This window comes from Apodemus sylvaticus, chromosome 12 (assembly GCF_947179515.1).
Source record: "Apodemus sylvaticus chromosome 12, mApoSyl1.1, whole genome shotgun sequence".
Lineage (NCBI taxonomy): Eukaryota > Metazoa > Chordata > Mammalia > Rodentia > Muridae > Apodemus > Apodemus sylvaticus.
Genome location: NC_067483.1, coordinates 42,826,997 through 42,850,500, shown reverse-complemented (window position 1 = coordinate 42,850,500; position 23,504 = coordinate 42,826,997). Strand labels below are relative to the sequence as shown.

The window sequence follows — 23,504 nt, the reverse complement described above, 5'->3', positions numbered from 1 at the left end:
GGTTTAGCCAGTAGGATTCCTTTCCGTCTGAATCCTATGTCCCTTGACATAGCTGCATCACCATAGCATCTCCTTCCCCTCTGGCATTCATGCTCACACAGACTGATTACCTGTTGTGCACGAAGATGTCCTAAGCTAGCCTGCACTTCATCTGTACCAGGCTTTGGTGGGATATACTACTAAGATATAGATTCTAGGTTTATTGCTTGTGTAATATTAATTTAGCAGAAAGCTCATACACAGAACATATAGCTACATGTTTCTTTCTTCATGTATAATCCTTTACCATTTCATACAACACCAAAATTCCTCCTAGTCTTCATCATATTGTAACCCCTGGGTCATGGAGAAACCTGCCTCGTGCGGTGAGTTTGAGGTTTCTCTGGCATTGAAGTGAATTAAGTGTGTTGGTGTGGATATAATGATCTGGTATGTAAAAGAACTCAGGTCTCAGGGTAATGGAAGCGGGAAGGGCAACGTAAGCTTGAGAATGCAGTGTACAGCTCGTGCACTGCGCTCAGCACATTGCTTGGTAGTGAAGTCCAGAGAAGGAAGAACTTTTTAATTGACAGCCATCTGTGTTTAGGGGCTGTGCTTTATTTTAGTAACTTGTCAAGTAAGTGCCTGCTCTTTGTCATAGCTCTGTGCACTAGTGACACAGGATATTAGAGTGGAAGTGGACAGAAAGTGTGATGTAAAATGCTGGGGGTAATTAGAATTGCTAAATTCTGACTTTGAGGAGTTGGTTCTTAACTTTGACCCTGATGGGGCAGGTACTCTTGATCCTGCAGCTTTCCTCAGGCCAGCTGGCTGGGAACCTCTGGCCCTTGTCCGGGCTCTGCCTCCTGTCTTGTCTTCGGTCCTGTGATTACAGATGGACTCAGGCTGTCAGACTTAGCAGCCAACCACTTACTGGCTGACCTGTCTTTCCAGCCTTTTAAATATTCTTTAGTTGTAGTTTTCTTAGGTTCCTGGCACTGTGAGTTTCTCCCTGTTAGTGGTTGTCTTTTTATGATTTTCAGGTCAGGGTTTGTCTTACCTTTAATTAAAAGTTTTAAAATTTTGTATATTCAGTGTTAGCAATTATTTTAGAAACTTGTTTTAAGATTTGAAAACTAAGGCCTTCTCTTCCCCCTTTGCCTCCTACTGCTGTGAGAAATTGTGCTCCACTTGCAGTGTGAGGGGAGATCAGCAGCTGACCTGGCTCCCTGGCAGCTACCTGAGCAATTGTCCCATTGGTGGCCACTGTGCTCAAGCATGGCCAGTGCCCCGAATCGCAAGACCCCCTAGTAAGGGCAGTACTATCATGATTGACACGGTGTGCTGAAGACCAGGCGCCCACGAAAACCTTGTCGCAAGTCCTTCTCAGCTATCTCTCATGGTGCTATCTCACTCAACCGTCCTAAAGTACAATTGTTTTTGCTTTTATTCTTGAGTTCAGAAAAGAATGAAACATTCTACCTGTTTGAGTCTATTCTTAAGAATGTCTTTGAGGGTTTGTTTTAGGTCTTTGTGTTAAGTGTGGCGGTGCTCACACTTGTCATCCTGGAACTTAGGACACTCTGATTACTGTCTCCTCCCACTCTCTTTGAAACCCCTGTCCTCCTGACCTACCCACAATCCTCTGACCGCCAGCCCACCCCTCTTCCTTTTTGCTCCCATGCATTTTGTTTGGTGACTTCATGAGTTTACCCAGGGCCATCTGTGTGACCAGGGTTTCGAGCTACTTACTGGAACCTCATGGGCTGACTCAGTAGCATATACAGCTGGAGACAATGTCTGTTCTCCCAGAATCCATGAGTAGCCAGGGAGGGCAGGGCCCTGTGAGATAACTGGCTTACTATTACAGGCCCGGCCTTGTGCAGGCTCACTGCAGGCAGCTGCAGCTGCAGTGAGAACATGATTGCATTGCTGTGCTGTGCCCAGAAGGCGGCTTTCCCAGCCCTGTGTCTTGCCTTCCAGCTAGCTTTTCCGCCTTTCCATCCCTTCTTTGATGTTTCCCAAACCTAAGCAGTGGTTCTCAACCTGAGGGTTGAGACTGTGGGGAGGGGTTCAACAACCCTTTCACAGGGGTTGCCTGAGACCATTGGAAAACAGAGATACTTAGAATTCACAACAGTAGCAAACTATAGTTAGGAAATAGCAATGAAAGTAATTTTTTGGTTGAGGGTCACCACAACTTGAGGAACTGTATTAAAGGGTCACATCAGAAGGTTGAGAGGCACTGCCTTAGAGGGTATGAATATCTTTAGGGCTGAACCAATTCGACCGACCATCATCACCTTGAGCAGCCACTGTCTCTGTACTGACTGCTGTTCATCGTAAAGAGCTTTCTGATGAAGGCTGAAGGCAGCCTATAGCTGTAAACCAGTATTGAGAAAGCAGCACGGTACCTGACAGCTTGCTTATTCTTTACAGGATTGAAAAATATTTTTCAATTATATTTGAGACAATCTTTGTTTTGTTTTGTTTTGAGATACCTCACTGTTTTGTTTTTTGTTTTTCATTGACCAGTGTTTAGATGCCAAGATTATATTAATCATTTTTACTGCTATTATAGGAAATAAAATATCCATTCATACATTCATAACAATTTTTTGGTATAGTTTTAAAACTTTTTTGCTATGTTAATTGCTTATGTTTAGGTGCTCTGATACTAAAATATAGTACCAGCACTGAAGTCTGAAATTTACAACACTGAGCCCTATGTTAAATTTAAATTTGCCTCACTACTGGGGGGATAATGCAGCTAAGAAGGAAGGAGGTGTTTTCAATTATTAAACGTGAATGGTATTTTTAGATGTCTCCAAAATCCCAAATTTATAGATTCGCTCTGACCTCTTTCTGAGTCCTATATTTTCTGCTGTTCACTGGGTATTACTATTTGGATAATTTTGCTATTGTTTCAAGCTTAACAGTTTATGTCTAAAACTGAGCTTATCTTCTTTCTTACAGAATTAGTGCAGCTTCTGATTTTCATTTTTATATAATACTACCATGCCTTTTGTATTGGTTACTGTCTTAGTTTGGGCTTTATTGCTATGAAGAGACAACATGACCATGGCAACTCTTAAAAAGGCAAATATTTAATTGGGTCTGGCATACAGTTTCAGAGGTTCAGTCCATTATCATCATGGCAGGAAGTGTGGCAGTACAGGCAGGCAGGCATGGCGTTGGAGACCTGAGGTTTATGTCTTGATCTATAGGCAGCAGCAGGAGACTGTATTACACACTGAGTGTTGCCTGAGCGTAGAGACCTCACTCACCTCCACAGTGATACACTTTCTTCAACAAGGCAACTTGTACTTCAACTAGGACACTTCCTAATAGTGTCACTCCCTATGGCCAAGCATTCAAACAAATAGGGCCCATTCCTATTCCAACCACCAGCTACTTTTCTGTTGCTGCAACAAAAGATGGTACGTTTCTAGATGGGTAAGAGTTTATCAAGGCAAGGAGGCATGGCAACAGTGTCAGGCCTGACAGTAGGTACAGGAACCTGAAAACTCAAGTCTTGACTCCCCAGCACAAAGCTGAGAACAAACTGGATGGAGGGGAGGCTTTTTTCTCTTAAAGTCTGTCCCAGTGACATACTTCCTTCAACAAGGCTGTGCCTTCTAAACTTGCCACCTACTGGGACCAAGGGTTCAAAGAGTCTGTGGAGGACATTCTCAATCACACCACTATCCTTTACGTATAACCTCGATCTCAGCATCTTTGATTTTTACCTTGATCTCTGCTGTATGCCTGGCTACTTTCTGATGGTTTTTAGCAATATCATGTCTTCTCTGTACTTGTTACTGGCTTCAAATTTATTTCTTTATCTATGTAAAGTAATGTTTCATCAATCTATGATTTTTATAGTCATCAGTATTGATTGAAAGATATTTAGCAGAAGATTTTATCTAAATAATAGTTGTAACTTCCCCTTAGTAACTTCAGTAGTCCAAGCAAAAAGGGGCAAGACTGGTGCCGGGCTCAAGGAAGAAGGGCTGAATTACTAAGGCAGCCTCAGTTCTTCCGTGCAGTGGCTGTAACACTTTGGGCTAAGGATTTCTCCTGTCAGATGATACCGGCTGCGAGCGGTCTTCAGAGAGCATTTCCTGACTGGCTGGCTGGCTGACTGACTGACTGACTGACTGACTGACTGACTGACTGTAGCTAGTCACTGGCAGGTTTAAGATCCTACTTGAGACACTGAATGGGGAGGCATGCCTTCATCAGTCACCACATACTGAAGACTTTTCTCCTTGTTTGATTTTCCTGTTGTATACCTCAGAGCCGTATCTTCTATAAAGGAAATTTGTATCTTTCCTTTTATATCTTAAACCTAGGTAGAAAAAACAAACAAAAAAACAGAAATCATCTTGCCTGCTAAAGGAATATTGAGATCTTTAGAAAGAATATCAAGGTCTGTAGTAATTTTTTTAAATGATATAGGGTTTTTTAGATAGAAATTTTACAAAAATATGAAAAAATTTTTTTCTTAACCTTTTTAGAAAATGTGCCAGAGGACCTTCGAGAACCATTTTACACAGATCAGTATGACCAGGAGCACATCAAACCACCAGTCGTTAACCTGCTTCTGTCAGCCGAGCTGTACTGTCGTGCCGGGAGTCTCATCCTCAAGAGCGACGCTGCCAAGCCCCTCCTGGGCCATGACGCTGTAATCCAGGCCTTAGCCCAGAAAGGCCTGTACGTCACTGACCAGGAAAAACTGGTAACTGAAAGAGATCTCCACAAGAAACCCATACAGATGGTAAGTCTTTGCATACCTAAGAGGATTTCAGTTTGAAATGCATACTTTAGTGAATTGTAGTATTAAATAGAAGAAAATAATGTTTGAAATACTTTATGGCATCTACACCTAGAGTTTAAAAGTCATCTTTTATTTCTAAGTGAAGGAGGATTTTGACAAACTATTTTGGAATATTTGTTTCCATCTAATACCTGGAAGAAACAATTCAAACTATTATGAAATAATTTCTTCTTTATTTAGAAATTTTCTTGTATCGCTTCTCAACCTTTTGGCTAAGATTAAGTGTAGAAATTTTCTTGTTTTAGGAGATGAGTTATAAGAAATGGAAAATGTATTCTTGACTGTTTTTTTAAGGCAAGAATTTGGATTTGTGTGCTTTTCTGTAGTGGGGAGGGCAATAGCTCAGTATTAGACTCTTTGCCTGGCGCCTAAGGCCTTGCCTGGGCTTCATTCCCAGAGCAACTTAAAACTACTAGGCAGCACGTCTGAGTACTTGCTCTGAGCGAGCATGAGAACAGAGTGCGGATCCCCGCAGCCATGTTAAAGGCCAGGCATAGCGCTCTGCAGGCCTGTGACTGTCACTGAGGGGACGGAGGCAGAGGCAGGAGGGTTGCTGGTGCTAGCTGAGCCAAAACAATTAGAGCTCAGTGAGACACCCTGCCTCAAAGACCCCTGAAACCCTGCTTTGGCTTCCATGAGTGTATGCATACGTATGCACACACAAAAATAATATTTAAAAATGCAACGGGGAGGGGCTGGAGAGATGGCGCAGTGGTTAAGAACACCGGCTGGAGCCAGAACCCAGAGGATCTTGGTCTGTTCCTGTCACCCACAATGCAGTTCACAACTTTCTGTGGCTCTAGTTCCAGGGGATCTCACACCCTCACACAGACATGCATGTAGTCAAAGCACCAGTGCACATTAAAAGAAATGTAATGGGAAAATGGGAACAAATGACAAATATAGGTATTCATATACGTGCTTCAGTATGGTAAATTCTTGTACATTAGTTATTTTAGCTTATTTAACAGCCATTAACTCATTTTTTGTACAACATACATATAAGAAGGTTTCTAACTGGGTCTAGAATAAGTATGCAGGGAGTCATAGATAATCTGAAGACATCTAAATATTTTTAAGTTCATTGTGTGCTTTGGGTAAATTTTCCAAAATACATGTACCATCAAGAATATTACTAAAAAGCAGGTCTTGTGAATTGGCTTGATGGGTAAGAGGACCTGAGTTCAAAACCCAGCTCCAACATAAAACAAGGCAGATGTGATCATGTAACCCTGTAGCCTCAACATCCTGGGGTAAAGGTCCCGCACACCTCTGCGTTCACTGGCAACAGCCTTGCTCTCGCCTCAGTGTGAGGTTGTGTGGAAGGAAGAGGGAGGCTGACAGAGCGGAGCTCCCAACACATCCTGTGGCCTCGGTGTGCACACAGTGGACATCCCACACATACTACACAATGATAAAAGGAAGAAAGCGGTGCCGTGTACATTCTTCTCATGAGAGTAGTGGTCTTGGGATGAAGGGCACATGTGTAGAAGGGGCGTGTCATCAGACTCAGTCACCAAGGCTGGTACTGTCTGGAAACGACTTTGCACTCTTTCTGTTATTATTTCTCTTTAAAAACCCCACTTTAATATTTTAAGGAATTAAGAACAACTTCTCAAGGGTAACTACATTAAAGTGTATAATAAGTAATTAAGGAAGGCTGAGGATATTGATCTTTTTTTCATGTAAGAGGTTTTCAGTTCTCATTAATGGCACCAGATTCACATGGTTACTCTGACATGTGGACGTGCATGCATGTGTTGTGTAAGGCATTCACTGGCTCTAGGAATAATTGAATTCTACTTGGGAATATACCACATTTAGCTCTTCAAGATTCACTGTCTTAGTTGGATTTAAATGGCAGTGACGGCCACTTCTAGTTGGGAGTTTGAAGGCTGAGTAGATAGTTAGGTGCACACAGGTAGGTGTGCTGGGGGACCAGGTGCTCCTAGCACCGCTCACTGTCTCAGTCCTCCTCAATGAGGAGGCAGACTCGCCAGCTTTGTACAGTTTTTCTAGTGTGGTTGGCCTGTGTGAAGATACACTATGAAGGAACTTGGAGACGAAGTTACAAATGAAGAGTTTGCTGGACAGCTAATTGTATTACTTAGGTTTCTTTCACCCTGTAAAGCCTGCTGACAGCTTTGAATGTTTAATATTTAAAGATTGATTTAAATAACAAATAGTTTCCCTGTTTTTCTGGCTCTGATTTGTTGTCTGTTAAAACTTGAGATTAGACTACATCACCTTAACCCTTTGCAGCGTCATATTTACTGATCAGTATTTTAATTGTATCCTTTAAATTTTTGTCAGACTTCATGATTTTTTCAATTGTAAGTTTTTATTTTTGCTATTGTAATATACTACTCTTTTAAAAGCCTATATGAGAGCATTTTACTAGTAGAATTTTGTTTAAAAACTTTTAAGATGTGAAATAGGAATTATTTAAGTTACCAGTTGCTTCTTTGCCTTGCTTTTTGTGAGCTATCATCTAAGTAGTGTTTTGACTCACATTGCATGGATTGGTACCATATTCTACCATTTTGCAATTCTGAATAAGCTAAGTGGGCTTGGTATCTTTTATTTCTGTGTGCTGCCTCATAGCTTTAGGGGTCAGGGGAAAAATAGAAGTATTATCTTGACCTTTTAAGATACAATGTTTTTTCTGATTCTTTTTTTTTTTTTAAAGACTTTATATTTTGTATACGAGTATTTTGCCCATATGTATGATATGTGTGCATCATGTTCATGCCTGGTGCCTATAGAGGCCAGAAGTGGTCCCTGGGTCTCCTGAGACTGGAGTTGCCAGGCATCCTGGGTCTCCTGAGACTGGAGATGCCTAGGCTAAGGGAGGCCAGCCATGCCAGCCATGCCAGTGCCGGGGCCATGTCGGTGCCGGGCCATGGTGGGGCCATGCAGGTGCCGGGCCATGGTGCTCTGCAGGGTAGCAAGTGCTCCTCACAGACGAGCCTCCTCTTCAGCCCCTTAATCCTTTTTTTATTAAAGTCTAAGACTGTATAATATTTAAAGAACTAATTTAAATGATATGTCTTCCCTGATTTTGGCTCTGCCTTCTAATTGTTGGTTGTTAGGACCTCACACTAGACTGCATCAACCTCCCCTACAATTGTATATAATGTGAGAGTGGTTTTGTTTTTTTGTTTTTTTTGACAAAATATTCATCAAACTGTTAACCTTTAGTTTCTTCTGGGAAATGGAATTAAAATGGAGTAAGGGGATGAATGGAACCTTCCTTTTTATTTGATATATTTCTGTGCTGGTAACATTTGTATATAATTACATACACTATCTAAGAAACAGGAAATGAGAACAAATACTGAAGGATTTTCTAAATGCTTGAATCCAAGGATCCTGTAAATAACTCTCTAAAGCTTCCTGCTGCTGCTGCCTCCGAGTGCTGCCGTTACGGGAGAGCACTGCGGATCATGTGTTTCTTAAAATGCGGTTTTCGTGGGTGATTTATATGATCAAGAATGTATGGAAAAGGCTTATCTAACCCATAGTTTTATGTCCTGTATATAATACCAGATAGGGCCCATCAGTGCTAAGTGTCTTGCCTACGTGTGCCCTGCTCTGTGGTAAAGCCAGTTAGAATCTGGGCAGAGCTGGGACTTTCTAAAGCACATTTGCCCACTTGTAGATTTTTATTTTTGTTTTTGTTTGTTTGAGACAGGGTCTCTACATAGTCCTGGCTGTCCTAGAATTCACTGTGTAGACCAAGCTGGTCTTGAACTCATATAAATCCACCTGTCTCTGCCTCTGAATGCTAGAATTAAAGGCTTGTGCCACCACACCTGGCTAGTTTTTAGAACTGCATGTACCCAGGTATCATCTAGACTAAAGACTGTGAGAGTCAGACTCTTGGTTGTGAATTAATTTCTTAATTTCCAGCCATATTTGTGCGTGTATGTAGGGGGAAAAATTGACAGGTCTGAAGAGATGGCTCAGCGGTTAACCAAGCACTGACTGGTCCTGAGTTCAATTCCTATCAACCACATGGTGACTCAGAACCATCTGTAATGGAATCCGATATCTTCTTCTGGTGTGTATGAAGACAGTACTCAGATACATAGAACAAATAGATCTTTATAAAAAAAATGTCTTCTGAAATGCTAAGACTCTTATAAGGAGAGCTTTATTTATTTACTTTTTAATATTTATTTAGAATGTTTTTAGTGGGAGGGTGGGCAGAGTCTTGCTATATAGCCTAAGCTGGCCAAAAATTATCTTAAATGATCTTTAATGATCTCAGAGGAATCCTTCTGCCTCAAACCTTTTGGATTTTGGAATTATAGGTGTAAACTACTATCTAGCATTCTTGCACACTATTTTATTATATTATGTCCCCAAGGCAGGGTCCCTGAAGTTGTAGTTAGAACACAGAAAGACAGTGGAAATATTTTACCCTTCAAAAAGGTTATTTCCATACATAAAGAATTAGGGCTTTTTAAAAATCATGTTTTATGCTCAGCGCTCACCACTAAGAGATCATCTTCATTTGACTGATGAACTTACAAACTTAGCAAGGAAAGGACTGGGGCAAACCACCCAGTCAGATGGCAGGAAATGTGTGCTTGGAACTCTTTGTCTAAGCAGTAGACCCTGGGAACCACAAGGTATATAGAATCATCTCTGCTGGTTCCTGGAAAAGCAGCATAAGATAGGTTAAGTAAGAAGATGGGTGAACATGGTGACTGAATTGATGGAAGTGTGTTGTGTATGACAACTTAACATGTAAAGTTACTACTTACCGGCATAAATACAGTGCATGGTTAGATTGAAGAGATGGGGGCTGAAAGGAAGCGACAAGATCATGGGATAAATTCTCACAGTTGTTTTTATACCACCCCGCCCATATATGTGTGTTTGTGTGTGTGTGTGTGTGTGTGTGTGTGTGTGTGTTTATTTCTTAGGTCTTTCTGATTTTCCTGTATCTGCTTCTCTGTTTTCTTTCCAGGCTCCTTGGCAGCTCTTTCTGTATGTTGTTTACTATTTACCATGCAGTGTGCTTACACTTAACACACCTATGCTCATGTAACTTAACTCTTAACCATTGTGTTCTCCCGAGAAAGAGACAGGCTTGAGAATGTCGATAACAGATCACAAGCAAGGACAGGACTGTGGTGACAAGATGAAGGTCTCCTCACTGCACCTACTAGTATGACAGTAGTAGGTGAATTGAGGAGGAGACTTGTTTCTTACCAAGGTTTTATCAGAATGTATTTCAAATGTATGAACAGGACTTGTCCTTGTAATTTTATTTTTAAATTTTTTGTTTGTTTATGATTTTTACTTTTCTGTGTATGGGTGTATGTTTGTGTGTGTATGCACTTTGTGGTTGCAGTAGCTCATAGGGGCCAGCAGAGGGCATCAGCTTCTCTGAAAGCAGAATTATGGATGGCTGTGAGCCACTGTGTAAGTGCTGGGACCCAAACTTAGAGCGTCTGCAAGAGCAAAGTTGGTGCACGTAACACAGAGCTACCTCTCTAGCCCCTGGCAGCTGTTTTTAAACAGAGCCCTTTCCCTTTACGCTAGATCTCACTCCTCTGGTTTCTGCTTATTGTATACCTAATTTAAATTCTCTTTTTTTCTGGGTAGCATATTATATATGTGGGCCTGGAGAGATACTACAATAGAAAATGTGCTCACAGTGTGTTTTAAGGATATAGAGACACTAAACCCAGTCCTCCCCTTGGGCCAAGTTGTCAATGTTTTTTGTTATTCGTGTATGTGAGTGTATGTGTGACTGTATGCTACTGTGTGTGGGGAGTATATGTGTGTGTGAGTACTCGCATGCGTGCTTGCATGTGTGTATGACGGAGATGGGGAGAAAAGGACTATGAGAGTGACTAGTTGTGGAGGTCAAGAAACAATGTTGTGGCACTGTTTTTCTCCTTCTACCTTTATGTAGCTTCTGGAAATCAAACTAGGTATACAGGTCTGCATGACAAGCCCTTCACCCTAAACCATCTTGCCAGCCCCCAGCCAATTTTTGAAATGTTTGAAGGAATTTACTAGATAAGGAAACAAAGGGTATGATGTTGGTAATTAATGTATGTGGGAATATAAGGCAGTGTTGTAGCTTTACCATAATGTCCATAATGGGAGATGACAGGAAGTGATACCTCAGGATAGATAGACACAAGGCCTGAATAGCCCTTCTTGCTGTGACAAATGTGGTGTTCTAGAAGTGAGGAAGAATCACACAGAATAGAGATTATAATCAGATTTGTGTTTCAGAAAGTCACTTTGGTGGTACTGTGGAAGAAATGTCACTCGGGAGTTTGACCTTTCTGAGGCCTGAACTACAGAGGACAGCAAGGAGCTGGGGAGCTGCTTTGGGGACGGGGAGGCTGGACCCTGCAGTACTGAGGATTGTGCTTAGGGGCTAAGCTAGGGGGAGATTTACTACACTCTGAGCCTACAAGAGGCCTTTCTTCAGGTCCGTGGGATGGAGGTGAAGTTTTTACTTCTCAGAGTTGAGAAATAAAGAAGAGAAGTTACAAACAGGGACGGGACTAGGGAAAAAAAACAGCCAGTATGTCACCTTTAACTAGTTAATTGGTAGTTAAAAATTAGAAGTTAGGGGGCAAAGAGCCCCTTAGTTTTACTATTCTGGACCCCTCAAGGATGAGATATTCTTTATTCTTAACCCCCTTCCCCCATGGGACTCTGTCTATCTGTGTCTGTTTGTGTCTCTGACTTCTTTGGCCTCACGGGGAATCCAGAAGTCAGTATCACGATGTCCTTTCTCTTTGGGGATGGAGGCATTCACAGAAACTATTGACCGGCAAGCAGGTTCTCTGGACTTGACCTTTCTCTGTTCCTCTTGAGCTGGGATTACAGATCCCCATTTCTGTGCCCGGTTATTTTGTTATTTTATGTGTGTGGGTGTTTTTCCTGCATGTGTGTCTGTGCAGCATGTGCATATGTGTTTCCCACAGGCCAGGAGAGGGTACTGTACGCCCTCTTTTTTTAACTTAAAGCAGTGTTAGAAAAGGTAAGATCCCTAGTAGATTTCATCTTATTCCTGTAGAATGAAGCTGGAGCGAAGAAGAAACAGTATTCTGCAATTGTTCTTCCCAATCCCTGCTTTAGAAACAGGGTCTTTGGGGCATGATTATCACCATATTCTCAGTGCCTAGTCATGGACATGCAAAATCAACAAACATTTGATATATTAATGAATTTTTAATAATTAAATACATTTGGCAAGATCATATCACTTTTCAAACAAACAAGGATGCAGTCTTGCTGTGCTCTGTAAGGCTTGGGCTCAGAGCTCAAAGGTTCCTGTTTTGCTGAGGTAGAGGATTATAGCCCCTGAATTTGTTAGGGTTTCTGTTCTTGTGAAGAAATGCTATGACCACAGCAACTCTTATAAAAGCAAACATTTAATTGGGGTTGGCTTACAAGTTCAGAGTTTAGACAGTTAAAGAATGGTAGTGTGTCGACATGGTGCTGGACAAGGAGCTGGGAGTCCGACATCTGCATCAGCAGGCAGCACTAAGAGAAAGATGCTAGAGCCGCGGTGGTGGCACACGCCTTTAATCCCAGCACTCTGGGAGGCAGAGGCAGGCGGATTTCTGAGTTCAAGGCCAGCCTGGTCCACAGAGTGAGTTCCAGGATAGCCAGGGCTATACAGAGAAATCCTGTCTGGGAAAAACCAAATCCAAAAAGACAAAAAACAAAAAAACAAAAAAAAAAAAAAAAGAGAGAGAGATGCTGGGCATGGCTTGGGCCTTTGAAACCTCAAAGCCCACCCCTAGTGACACACTTCCTCTAAGAAGGCCACACCTATTCCAACCAGACCACAGTTTTTAATCCTTTCAAATAATACACTCCCTGTGTACCTGGGCGCTGTGTTTTCATTCAAAACACCACAGCTCGCTAGTGCTCACTGCCTCTGTAACTTCTGAAATCAGCTAGAGCGACCTTTCAGTCCTCCTTTTCACACTAAGCTCTTGGGAGACGAGCCTCTCTACCCACTAGGCTCTTAGGGGACAGCCGGGGTGAAGTCACAGTGCCATCTCATCTTGTCTTCTGATAAAGCTAAAGCCACACAGCCACCTGAAAAAAATTAGTGGGCAAGCTTCCTCTAGAGTTTTCTGCAGGTTCATTGAAGCTTTTGCTGGTGCTTATTTTAATACAATAAAATATATTTCAGTGTACCTTTGTAACTTGTTTTAGATTTTGAAATTTGAGGCACAATTTTGGCTGAGAAGCAAGTATTCTTGGAAAACTTACAAATTTGGAAAACTATAAAAGACCAACATTTGGAAATACAACATATGTAACTGGTTAAAATGCAGTAAGCATGCATGCATGCTTCCTTGTTCAGGGAGAGAACATTTTACATCGTGACCTAGGTAGCAACAGTTAGCTGAGCAGTGCTGGACATGCCGAGCTCCTGTGTAAGCTGTCAGAAACAGAAACTGCTCAGCTCACTTGAGTATACTTTTAAAAACACACTCTTCACTTAAGCTGTGATGTGTTAAATGTAATCTACTCTCAGGAGCTTTTAATAGAGCCCCTGGTTCATGGTGATGGTTAATTTTTCCTGTTAACATGTTAACATTTCTGATTGGTTCATTGAAAATTTCATTAATTCCTTAAAGTATTAATTGATTAAATGATTAAAAGTAAGTCTAAAGAGAATTTTTAGTTTTTATTTCTTACTTAGATTGTATTCCTATGTAATAAACTTCTGTTGAAGTTGCAAACATACAAACTGACTATAAACCTATAAAAATGTTCCTTGACTTTTAGATTCCTTTGAGTTATATATTTTATTTGAAATTTTGTGATGAGAAATTAAATATTCACATTTGAAAAATTGTTCTGAATTGACATATAGTACCTGGACATATTTGTGGGACAAGCATGTCATTTCGATATATAAATGCAATATATAATTACAGGTTCAGGATAATTGCATACCTGCTGTTCCAGACATTCGTCATTCCTTTATGGTAGGAAAATTAACATCCCTTTGCTCACTCCCCCCGCCCCATACACACACTCTTTTTTAGTATGTGTGTGTAATGTGTGTGTTCTTATCTGTGTATGTGTGGGCACCTGTGTGGGTGGATGAGTCCCAGAGGATGTATTTGCATGTGACGGCCTCAGGTGGGTGTTGGGGACCGTCCCTCTTCCGCTGTCTTCAGTAAGGCAGATCTTTCGGTTAAACCCAGAGAGCCCTGATATGGCTTGTAGATTCCTTGCTCTGGGGATTTTTTTGTTCCCACTTTCTAAGGCTGGAATTATAGACATGCCTCCACATGCATCTGCCATTTTCCTGGGTTCTTGTGATCCTAACTGGATTAGGAATTTAACAATCCCCTCCACTAGCTGTCTAGAAATACTCAGTAGTCAATCTGTTATTTCATTGTGCTATTATAGAACATGAGAAGTTTTTCATTTTTTCCACGTGAACCTCTGTACCTATTTTCCCTCCTGACAGTCTTCCTAGACTCTGTGTGCTACACTTTTTTTTTTTTTTAACTTTTTGGAGAGACAGGTCTCTAGCCTAGGCTGATATTATCCTGTATCAGTTTGTCTGGAGAGCCTTGCAGTCTGTAATGCACACTGCTCACCTTTGTTATTCTGTCGGGATTGATATTCCAGTTTTTTACATTTCCATACACACTCAGAATCAGCTTTACACACAGGCACATAGCTAGTCCCCACTTGTACACTGCAGAAAGCTAACAAAGAATAATGCTATCTGCAGGACTTTTGAATACAGCCTTTCTTTTTGTAGTTTGCTAAGAAGTTTGTGTATAGGAGTCATAAGTCAATGTTATTTTTCCAAGTGTTTTTCCTTTTGTTGAGATAATCACATGGTTTTCTTTATTTATCTTGTTAATATGTGAACTGTTTTTCATATATTAAGAATCTTAAACATTACCTCGTCTGGTCCTAATATGTTAGCCTCCCTTCCATACATGCATTCACACACACACACACACACACACACACACACACATACTCGTGAATGATTCCATTTCATTCATTCATTCATTTGTTCATTCATTCAGTGTGTGTGTGAGAGAGAGGGAGGGAAAGAAAAAGGGAGAGAGAGAGAGAGAGAGAGAGGAGAGAGATTGCAGTGTCCCTTTGTGGGTCTTCAGTGGCAGTTGTAGTGAGGTGTGTGTGTGTGTGTGTATGAGAGAGAGAGAGAGAGAGAGAGAGAGAGAGAGAGAGCTCTCAACCTTATCCCTTCCTTTCTTCCTCCATTTCCTCCCATTTGTTTTGTTTATTAGGGCTTGACAGAAATGGCACCATTATGACTGACAACTTTCACTTTTCCTTCTTTTGGTGAAGATTGTCTCTGAAAGAACTACTGATCAATAATTTTGATTGAACCTTGGTACTGAGATGTTCTAGTATATGGCCCACATTCAGGGGAAGAGATTTTTGAGTAGACACCAGTAGCAAAACTCCCTTTAATCATGTTCAGGAAGCAAGAGGGTTCAGAAGTATAGTTTACACTCTGCCTGGAGTTCACAGTTAAGTCCAGTGGTTTTCCTTTCCCACAGACATTCACTATCACCTCCCAGGGCAGGCCAGCATGGTTGTTAGTAGTTTTATTTCTGCAGAGTTTTGACAGGGAAGGGGTGGGGTGCAAACTTTTAATAGGAACTAATGTTAACAAAAAGAAAACTAGTAAGAGCATAAGAAAGCAACTTTCATGGTGGCTTTGGGTCGTGAGTCTGGGTGTGTATGGGCAACTAGGTGAGCCCACTTCCTTACTGAAATTTATTCAGATGCAGTATGTAGTATTGGGACACAGATATTTTCTCTTTAACCACTATGTAGTCTGGACCAACTTGTCTTCTAGTACCCATGCCTATATGGAATCCAGAGTGTTTAAAATAGAGAGTGAGAGGCCATCTATACAGAGTGAACAAACTCTTCCATTAAGATTTTTGCTAAAGCTACGTAGTGGACTAGAGGATTCCTTGAGCTGCGCTGTAGAGTTGCTCACTCCAGCTATTGGTTGTGAAACAAGTGTTCACGAGTATTTTGTATTGTTCTTCCTGCATTCGATTGTAAAAATATATTCAGCAGGGAAAACAATGAATAAAAAAAGGAGTGGTTTGAATAAATTCTGATAAAAGCCTAGTAATTGACAAGAATAGTCAGATATGTTCGTAGAGTACAACCACTTGTGATTGACAGCCTCATGCCATGAAACTTGAGGAATTGTCATGTAATCTCTCACATATCAACATCAAGGTCTGCAGTACCTTTCAAGCCTTGAGAGCTTGTTACCTCATATGTCTTTATAGATAAGATGGGTGGTCACTTGTAAACACCTAAGTTCTAGGTCAGAAAGGCCTAATAACACATTGGAATTATGTTATTAAATTAAAAAGGAAAATTTTTTAAGAGGACACAAAGGGATTGTGGGAGGTGAGGCTGCATCAGGGAGGAGGTGGGGGTAAATAGGATCAAAATGCATTGTATGAGGTTCTGAAAGTTAATAAAAATGTGTGTTTAAAGAAGACACTTCAGAACTCTAACCCTGAGGAAGTTAGTTAAAATTGTCTAGCAGTTTTAAAGCACTTATCAAAGCAGCTTTATAGATCTTTTGGGAAAACAGTTGTGAGTGGTTTGGGCATTAAATGGCCCCAAGAGGTCCGTGTGTTAAAAGTGATCCCTGATGTGACACTGTTCAGAGGGGCTTTCAGCTCATTGGGAACATGTCCTTTCTAGGGACAGTAAAACTCCAGGGACCTCCTGGATTCTCCTGTCATAAGCGTGAGGGTGTTCTGCCACAGCTCCTGCCATGACTTGCTGCCAGTGCCAGTAGGTGGACCAAAGCCTTCAAAACTGTGAGGCAAGTGCTCACCACAGTGCTGACAAACTGTCCGCCATGTAACCAGAGGGACAATAAAGACTTCGGTGGTGGCCTGAGCCTGTAATCTTGCCATTCAGGATGGCCAGCCTGGGATACTTAACAAGACCTGTCTCACAAAGCAGAACACAAATAGACGTGTAAAACAAATAAATTCAAGAAAAAATTTTAAGTTTTTCAAGATTGAAAGTTAAAGCCTAGTGAAAAGATATCACAAACCGTAAGAACTTGCCTCAGTAAATAATAAACGCTTGTTTTCCTAGCCTCGTTGCCAAAGGTAAAGACAATCCTTTTCAGAATGAGAGCTCCTTTATGGGCAGCCATGTAGCCATGTAGCCAACCTGGGTCTCCTACCGGATAGAAAGGCACTTGGGTTTAATTAAACAGCAGGCCGTATGTCCAAGGAAATGAACACACAACATACTGTAGAAGTGTAGTATTTTATTTGTAGCCCCAAGCTTGTCTTTTCTGCAGAGTGTAAGAAGCCAGGCACACTTGGCAAATGTACCCCTTAGTATACTTTTCCAGTGAGGATTCAGGGTTTAGCTTATTTAGAAATGGTTCAAATGTCTTATGAGTCACCTACATAACATACCATGAAAACAGCTTAATGTTTAAAGGATAAGTTTATTTGAGAGTGACTGCTCTTGTAATTAAGGCATGAGGCATGAGATCCTCTCTCCTCACACGGTCTGCTGGCATCCGTCTGTCTATCCATCCTGTCAGAGGAAACAATGGTGTGTCATCTCAGATAAGGGGCAAGTGTTTATCCTAAGCTAGGTCTGAGTGACTAAGGCCTGAGAACATAGACTTGGGTTGCCATAAATAACATGTTCTATTATGGAAACAGTTTCATGAAATTTATTGCTATAAAACAAAAAGAAGTCATAAATCACGGCATTTACCATGTATAGTAGGTAGACAGGTAATAGCAAGATGGGGGGAAAGTTTTAGATATTGTCCAAACACATCGTTAGCTTGTGAGTTAGTTTCATGAATAACTTACAAGGTTGTTTTCTCCAGCAAAGAGAAAGGAAACAGAATGGTCAGAAAAGGAGCTAATGACAGTTCAAAATCATTTGGCTCCAGATCTGTAACATTCTAACTTCTCACAATTACAAGTTTGTCAGTCATCCTTGTAGAATTTTGAACAGGAGTGTGGCTTTTCCCCCTGAGAATATGCAGTTCATTTTTATTCAGACCCCTTTTGTAACCTCTAACACTTTTCTTTTAAAATTATCATAGATTAATTGTACAGAGTAGTGGTTTTGCATTATGACATTCTCTGTTCTTACATACATATCAAGTACTTAGATCAGCTTCCCCAAGCCATCCCCTCACCCCACCCTACCCTGTCCATCTACATCCTAATGGTTCCCCCCCCCCTTTTTTTTGTTTTTTGTTTTTTGGATTTGGTTTTTTGAGACAGGGTTTCTCTGTATAGCCCTGGCTGTCCTGGAACTCACTCTGTAGACCAGGCTGGCCTCGAACTCAGAAATCCGCCTGCCTCTGCCTCCCAGAGTGCTGGGATTACAGGCATGCACCACCGCCGCCTGGCTGGTTCCCCCTTTTAATTTAATGTTTTCAGTTTTCTTGCAAATGGCAATTTCATTCTTTATACCTGAATAAAAAGTGTGTGTGTGTGTGTGTGTGTACACATTTTTCTTGACCCATTGGTTCTGCCCAGGCCAGTTCTGTAATGTGACTGATATGAGTAGGCCACAATAATCTTAGGTATGACTGCACCTCCATAGGAAGGTGACTCTGACTCTTTTTGGTATGCCCCAAAGTTTGTTGAGGAACCTTCTGTGGCGGTTTGAATGACAATGGTGCCCATGGGCTTATGTTTGAGTGGTGCTTGGTCCACATTTAGTGGGACTCTAGGAAAACTTGGAGGTGTGACCTTGTTGGAGGAAGTGTGTTACTTAGGGTGGGCTCTGATGTTTCCAAAGCCAGCCAGGCCCAGCTGGTCCCACTCTCTCTCCCCACCTCCTGCCTGTGGATCAGGATGTGAGCTCTCAGCTCCAGCTCTAGTGCCATGCTTGCCTGCCTGCTACCACACTCTTCTCCGTGATGGACTCTCCCTCTGAAATTATAAGTAAGCCCCCAAGAAAATGCTCTTTGCTCTGAGTCGCCTTGGTAATGGTGTCTCTTCACAGCAGTAGAATAGTAACTGAGATACCTCCAAACTAAGTTTTTATAGTAGCTAGAACTAGTTTACATTCCTACCTACGAGGTATACGAGTTCCCTCCCTTCCACACCCCCTCCATGGCCTTGCTCATACTGGGTTTTTGATGATAGTTATTCTGCCTGGGGTGAGCTGGACTATTGCTGTACCATTGGTTTTCATTTTCCTAATGGCTAAAGATGTTGGACACATTTTTATCTATGTATGTGCTATTCATACTTACTAATTTTAAAAGTGTCTGGTTCATTAGCCCATTTGTTGAGAGAATTTTCTGCTCCTTTGACGTTTACCTTTTTTGAGATGCTTGTCATATTCTGGCTGTTAATGGTCTGTGTGATGGGTGTCTAGCAAAGACCTCCACGCTGTGCTCTCCCCGCTTCACTCCGGCAACTGCTTGTTTTGCTGTTCAGAAGTACAGAAGCTTTTTAACTTGATGCACTCCTGTCTTTGAATTCCCGCTTTGATTTCCAGAACTTTTGCAGTCCTATTCTGAAGCCATCTCTCAGGTTTAGATGTTGAAGTGTCTCCTCTAGTTTCAGGTAAGCACGAGGGTCTTTGTCTTTTCAGCTCATGTAGTTTTCGTCTTCTACAGGTGCACATCTACTTTACTAGTAGCACTGTGTGCAAGGCTGCCTTGTCCCTCACCTTTCCGCATCATTACCAGGAATGAGGTGGCTGCAGGGGTGTGGGCCTGCTTCTGGGCTTTCTGTGCTGTTCTGCCAGCCCAGATGCCTGGTTTTGTGTTACTACCAAGGCTCTGTAGTGCCACCTGAAGTCAGGTTCTGTAATACCTGGAACATCTCTCTCTGTTGCTCACGATTGCTTTGATTATTCTGGGTCTTTTGTATTTTGCTGTGAGTTTAGAATTTTTCTCTTCTTGTGAAGAGTGCTGTGAAGGTTTTGAAGAGGATTGCATTGCATATGACGATTGCTTTTGCTGATAAGCTAGTCACAGTGTTAATTCTGCCAGCCTCTGAGCACATGGTCTTCTAGTTTCTTCCACACTCTCTTCATAGTGTTTGGTTTTGTTGTAGAGGTATTTAATATCTTTGTTTGTGGATGTTGTTTTGTGACGTTGTTTCCCTCACTTTTGTTTCACTGACTTCGTTATTGGTAGAGAGGAAAGCTACAGGCGCTTGAATGTTGCTGATGTGCTGATGGAGTTTATTCAGAGCTGAGAACCTTCAGGTGGACTCTGAAGTCTTAGCTATAGGATCCTGCACCATTCATACAGGAACACTTGATTTCTTCCTTTCCTAATTCCATCTCGCTCTCTCTCTCTCTTTTTTTTTTCTTGACACACTGCTTTAGCTAAGCTTTCAATAACTACTGCAGAAGAATTCTGAGTGGATGCTCTTTGCTTATTCCTTATTTTAGGGAATAAGCTTTTAGGTTTCCTCATTGATTCTGATGTTGCTGTCAGTCTGCCATCCACAGCCTTTATCCTGTGGAAGTGAGGCCTTCTATCTCAGCTTCATTGTCAGAAAGGGGTGTGGAATTTTGTCAAAGACTTTTTTTTTTTGCATCCATTGAAATGATTATGCGATTTCTGCTCCTGAGTCTATTTGTGTGCTGTTTATTGGTTGCATCTATTGAACCATTGTATTGCTCATTTTTTAAAAAAATGAGCTGATCATGGCATATGTCTTTTTTAAAATATGATCACCACAAGCACTATTGATACGCATTATATTACTTGTTTTTCAGTCCTGGAGATTGAATCCGGGCCTCCGTACTAAGCAAGTGTGCGCTGACCCAATCGCTGGGCTTTTGGGGCAGGGACTGAGTAGCTCAGCCCAGCTTTGAACGTGCACTGCTTGCTCTTCACCTGTGCGCAAGATGTGCAGTCCGTCCCACCTTGCTTAGCAAGGCATTTAATTTTTGGTGTATAAAAAATAAAGTGTACAAAAAAATAAGTGTAACTGTGTTATAGTGCTACAGTGCTACTACCACCTGCTTTGTCAGCTTAGGGCAGTGAAGCACAATAAATAGCATTAAGGATTTGTCAGAGCTCATGAAATTAATCTAAGGGTTTTATTTATTTATTTATTTATTTATTTATTTATTTATTTATTTATTTATTTATTTTGGTTTTTTGAGACAGGGTTTCTCTGTATAGCCCTGGCTGTCCTGGAACTCACTCTGTAGACCAGGCTGACCTTGAACTCAGAAATCCTCCTGCCTCTGCCTCCTAAGTGCTGGGATTAAAGGCGCGTGCCACCACCGCCCAGCTAATCTAAGGTTTAAGACCAGAAATTCTATGATCTTTTGATGATGTTGGCCATTATTTAGAAATGATGCTTTTTAAACTTACTTCCTTTTAAACTATATGGTGTATTAATTTGACTGCTGATACACAATTTCTTTGTGCCTATCCAGAATCGCCACGTTAAACATTTTCATTTACCATTTGAGGTTAAATATGATCCAAATGGCAAACCTCTAAGATATGTGAAGTATTAATTACAAATTGGGACTAACTCTTTAAAAGAATGTCTGTATGTGCCATTTCAGCAGAATGACTTCCTGTTTATAATCTAAATCTTAATTTCCTCCTCTGCCCCTTAGAGGGCTTGGGCTTAGTAGGTTTAGTCCCTGTATGGGACTGAGACCAGTGATGTTGGGAATTTCTCTCTTAGTTACGAGTTTCTTTCTTTGTGAGGCTAACACACATCTTACAACACTTAGAAATGCTTCATTTCTGTCTTTACAAGGGTTGTGTTATGTATGTGCATGGCACAGGTAAGTATGTGGGTGTTTGTACTCATGAGTGCAAGTCTGGAAACCAGAGGACACACTCTAACTTATTCCCTAGAGACAGGGTCTTTTACTAAACTGGAAACTACTAGCTAGCAATGTGTTCCAGACAAAACCTACCTGTCTCCACTCTCCCAATGCTGGGTTTTGGGTGTGCAATTACCTGAGTGATATGGATTCAAATTCAGGTCCCTGTGCATACACACCAACAGCTCTTACTCACTGGACTGTCTCTCCAGCCCCAAAGCTCTTCATTTCTCACACATAATGCGTAACTTATTTTTGCCTAGACTCTTACTAGTTGAAGATAATAAAAATACACTCCTTGTAATACAGATATAGAGCCCATTGTTGGCCTTGGGGGATACTTCAGCTTTCACCAAAATCAAAGTCCTTGGAGCCCAACATCCTTTTCCCTTTTGGTAAGGGATGCACGTGGAGCTCTCCTGGGTTCGGTTTTTGTTTTGCTCTTGCTCCTAAATACTCTGCCACCTAGTGGCCTCAGAAGGGACTGTTGCGTCTACTGCAGTTCTGGAAGTCCACTGGGAGTATAGGTTGGCATTAAGTCTGCAAGAATGGTGTGTGGTTGTGTTCTGCCTGCTTTTCCTGCCTGCTGTGTAACTGCAAATCCATTACATAGGGTTTTCCCCTGTAAAATGCATATAGTAGTGCTTAACTCAAAGGTTGTTGTAGTAAATGAGTTTACTGTAAATCCTGAAAGCAGTAAACATTAAGAAGCTGAACAGAGCACCTGGTGTGGAACCACACTAACTGTTGGTATCAATCTGATGTTTAGATAGCAAATGAAGTGTCTTTTACTTGAGATCATAAAAGCTCTACCTTTGGCCCCGAGGGTCTTTTTTTCTTAAATGTTGATCTTTTGTTAGTCTTTATATATATATATATATAGTGTTACATTATTCATAACTTACCCCTATCTCATAAAGTGAAAGTATGAAGAATACTGAAATCCAAGTTTCAGTTCTTAGTTTCTTCTTTCAGGGAATTGGGCTGTTTTAAAACTGCTTAAGTAATTATACTTAGTGTTTAGTATCCCACTCTTGACATAAACTGTCAAGATTTAATATGCATCTTTGCATGCTGTGTAAGACACTTTTATTCATTGTTTTTCATTTCCCATTTCATATATATGACATTAATATAAAGAATATTATTGCATGTTTTATTTTTTACTAGTTTTATTATATACATTTCACATACTGTAAAGTAGCCAAATCTAACCTAAATTACTCATTGAGGGACATTTATAGTTCCCTTTTGATATAAAATACTAAAGTGATTTCTTTTTGGAGTTAGCAACATACCCAATATATAATGAACTCTTTACAAATGAATGAGAAAGATAATGTCCCAAAGGAAGAACCATGAAAAAGACACAATGGATGTTTTTGAAGAAGAATTGAAGATAGTTGCTAATCATATAAAAGCATGCCTAGCAATAATCAGGTAATTATAGAGTCAAGCAAGTGTGAGATTTTCTTAACCTTTCATGTAGATGGAGAAAGTAGATATTAAAAATGTAGAAATTGACATGCTGATAACATTCTTAGTGGGATGTAAAACTGGTGTAACTTACCTTTCAGAACTTAAACTGTAGCTGCTTTAGACCCAGTAGCCCCACAGGAGTAATTGTCCCATCAAGGACAGTGTTACAGCACTGTTTGTAAAGCCAAAGATAACAGACAATGTGAACACTATACTTAGCTAGTGTATGTTACCTTTTTTCTGTAAGAATACAAACCAAACCGAAGGCACCACTAGGAAGTAGAAGAGACCTCATTTATATACTTTCGTAATATTTTGTAGTTTTTTTAAAGTATCATATAACAGATTC

At 40.9% G+C, this 23,504-nt stretch overlaps 1 protein-coding gene across 4 annotated transcripts in view; it reads left to right on the top strand.

Moving 5' to 3' along the window:
- Nucleotides 1-23,504, top strand: part of Camsap2 (calmodulin regulated spectrin associated protein family member 2) — a 71,728-nt gene that overhangs the window by 11,338 nt on the left and 36,886 nt on the right. For 2 of the 4 annotated variants that reach the window (XM_052199827.1, XM_052199826.1), the window contains exons 2-3: nt 4,500-4,759; nt 13,762-13,812. In XM_052199827.1, the coding sequence (XP_052055787.1) occupies nt 4,500-4,759; nt 13,762-13,812 (311 nt within the window). The remainder of the gene's footprint in view (nt 1-4,499; nt 4,760-13,761; nt 13,813-23,504) is intronic. The other 2 variants (XM_052199829.1, XM_052199828.1) reach the window with 1 other exon arrangement.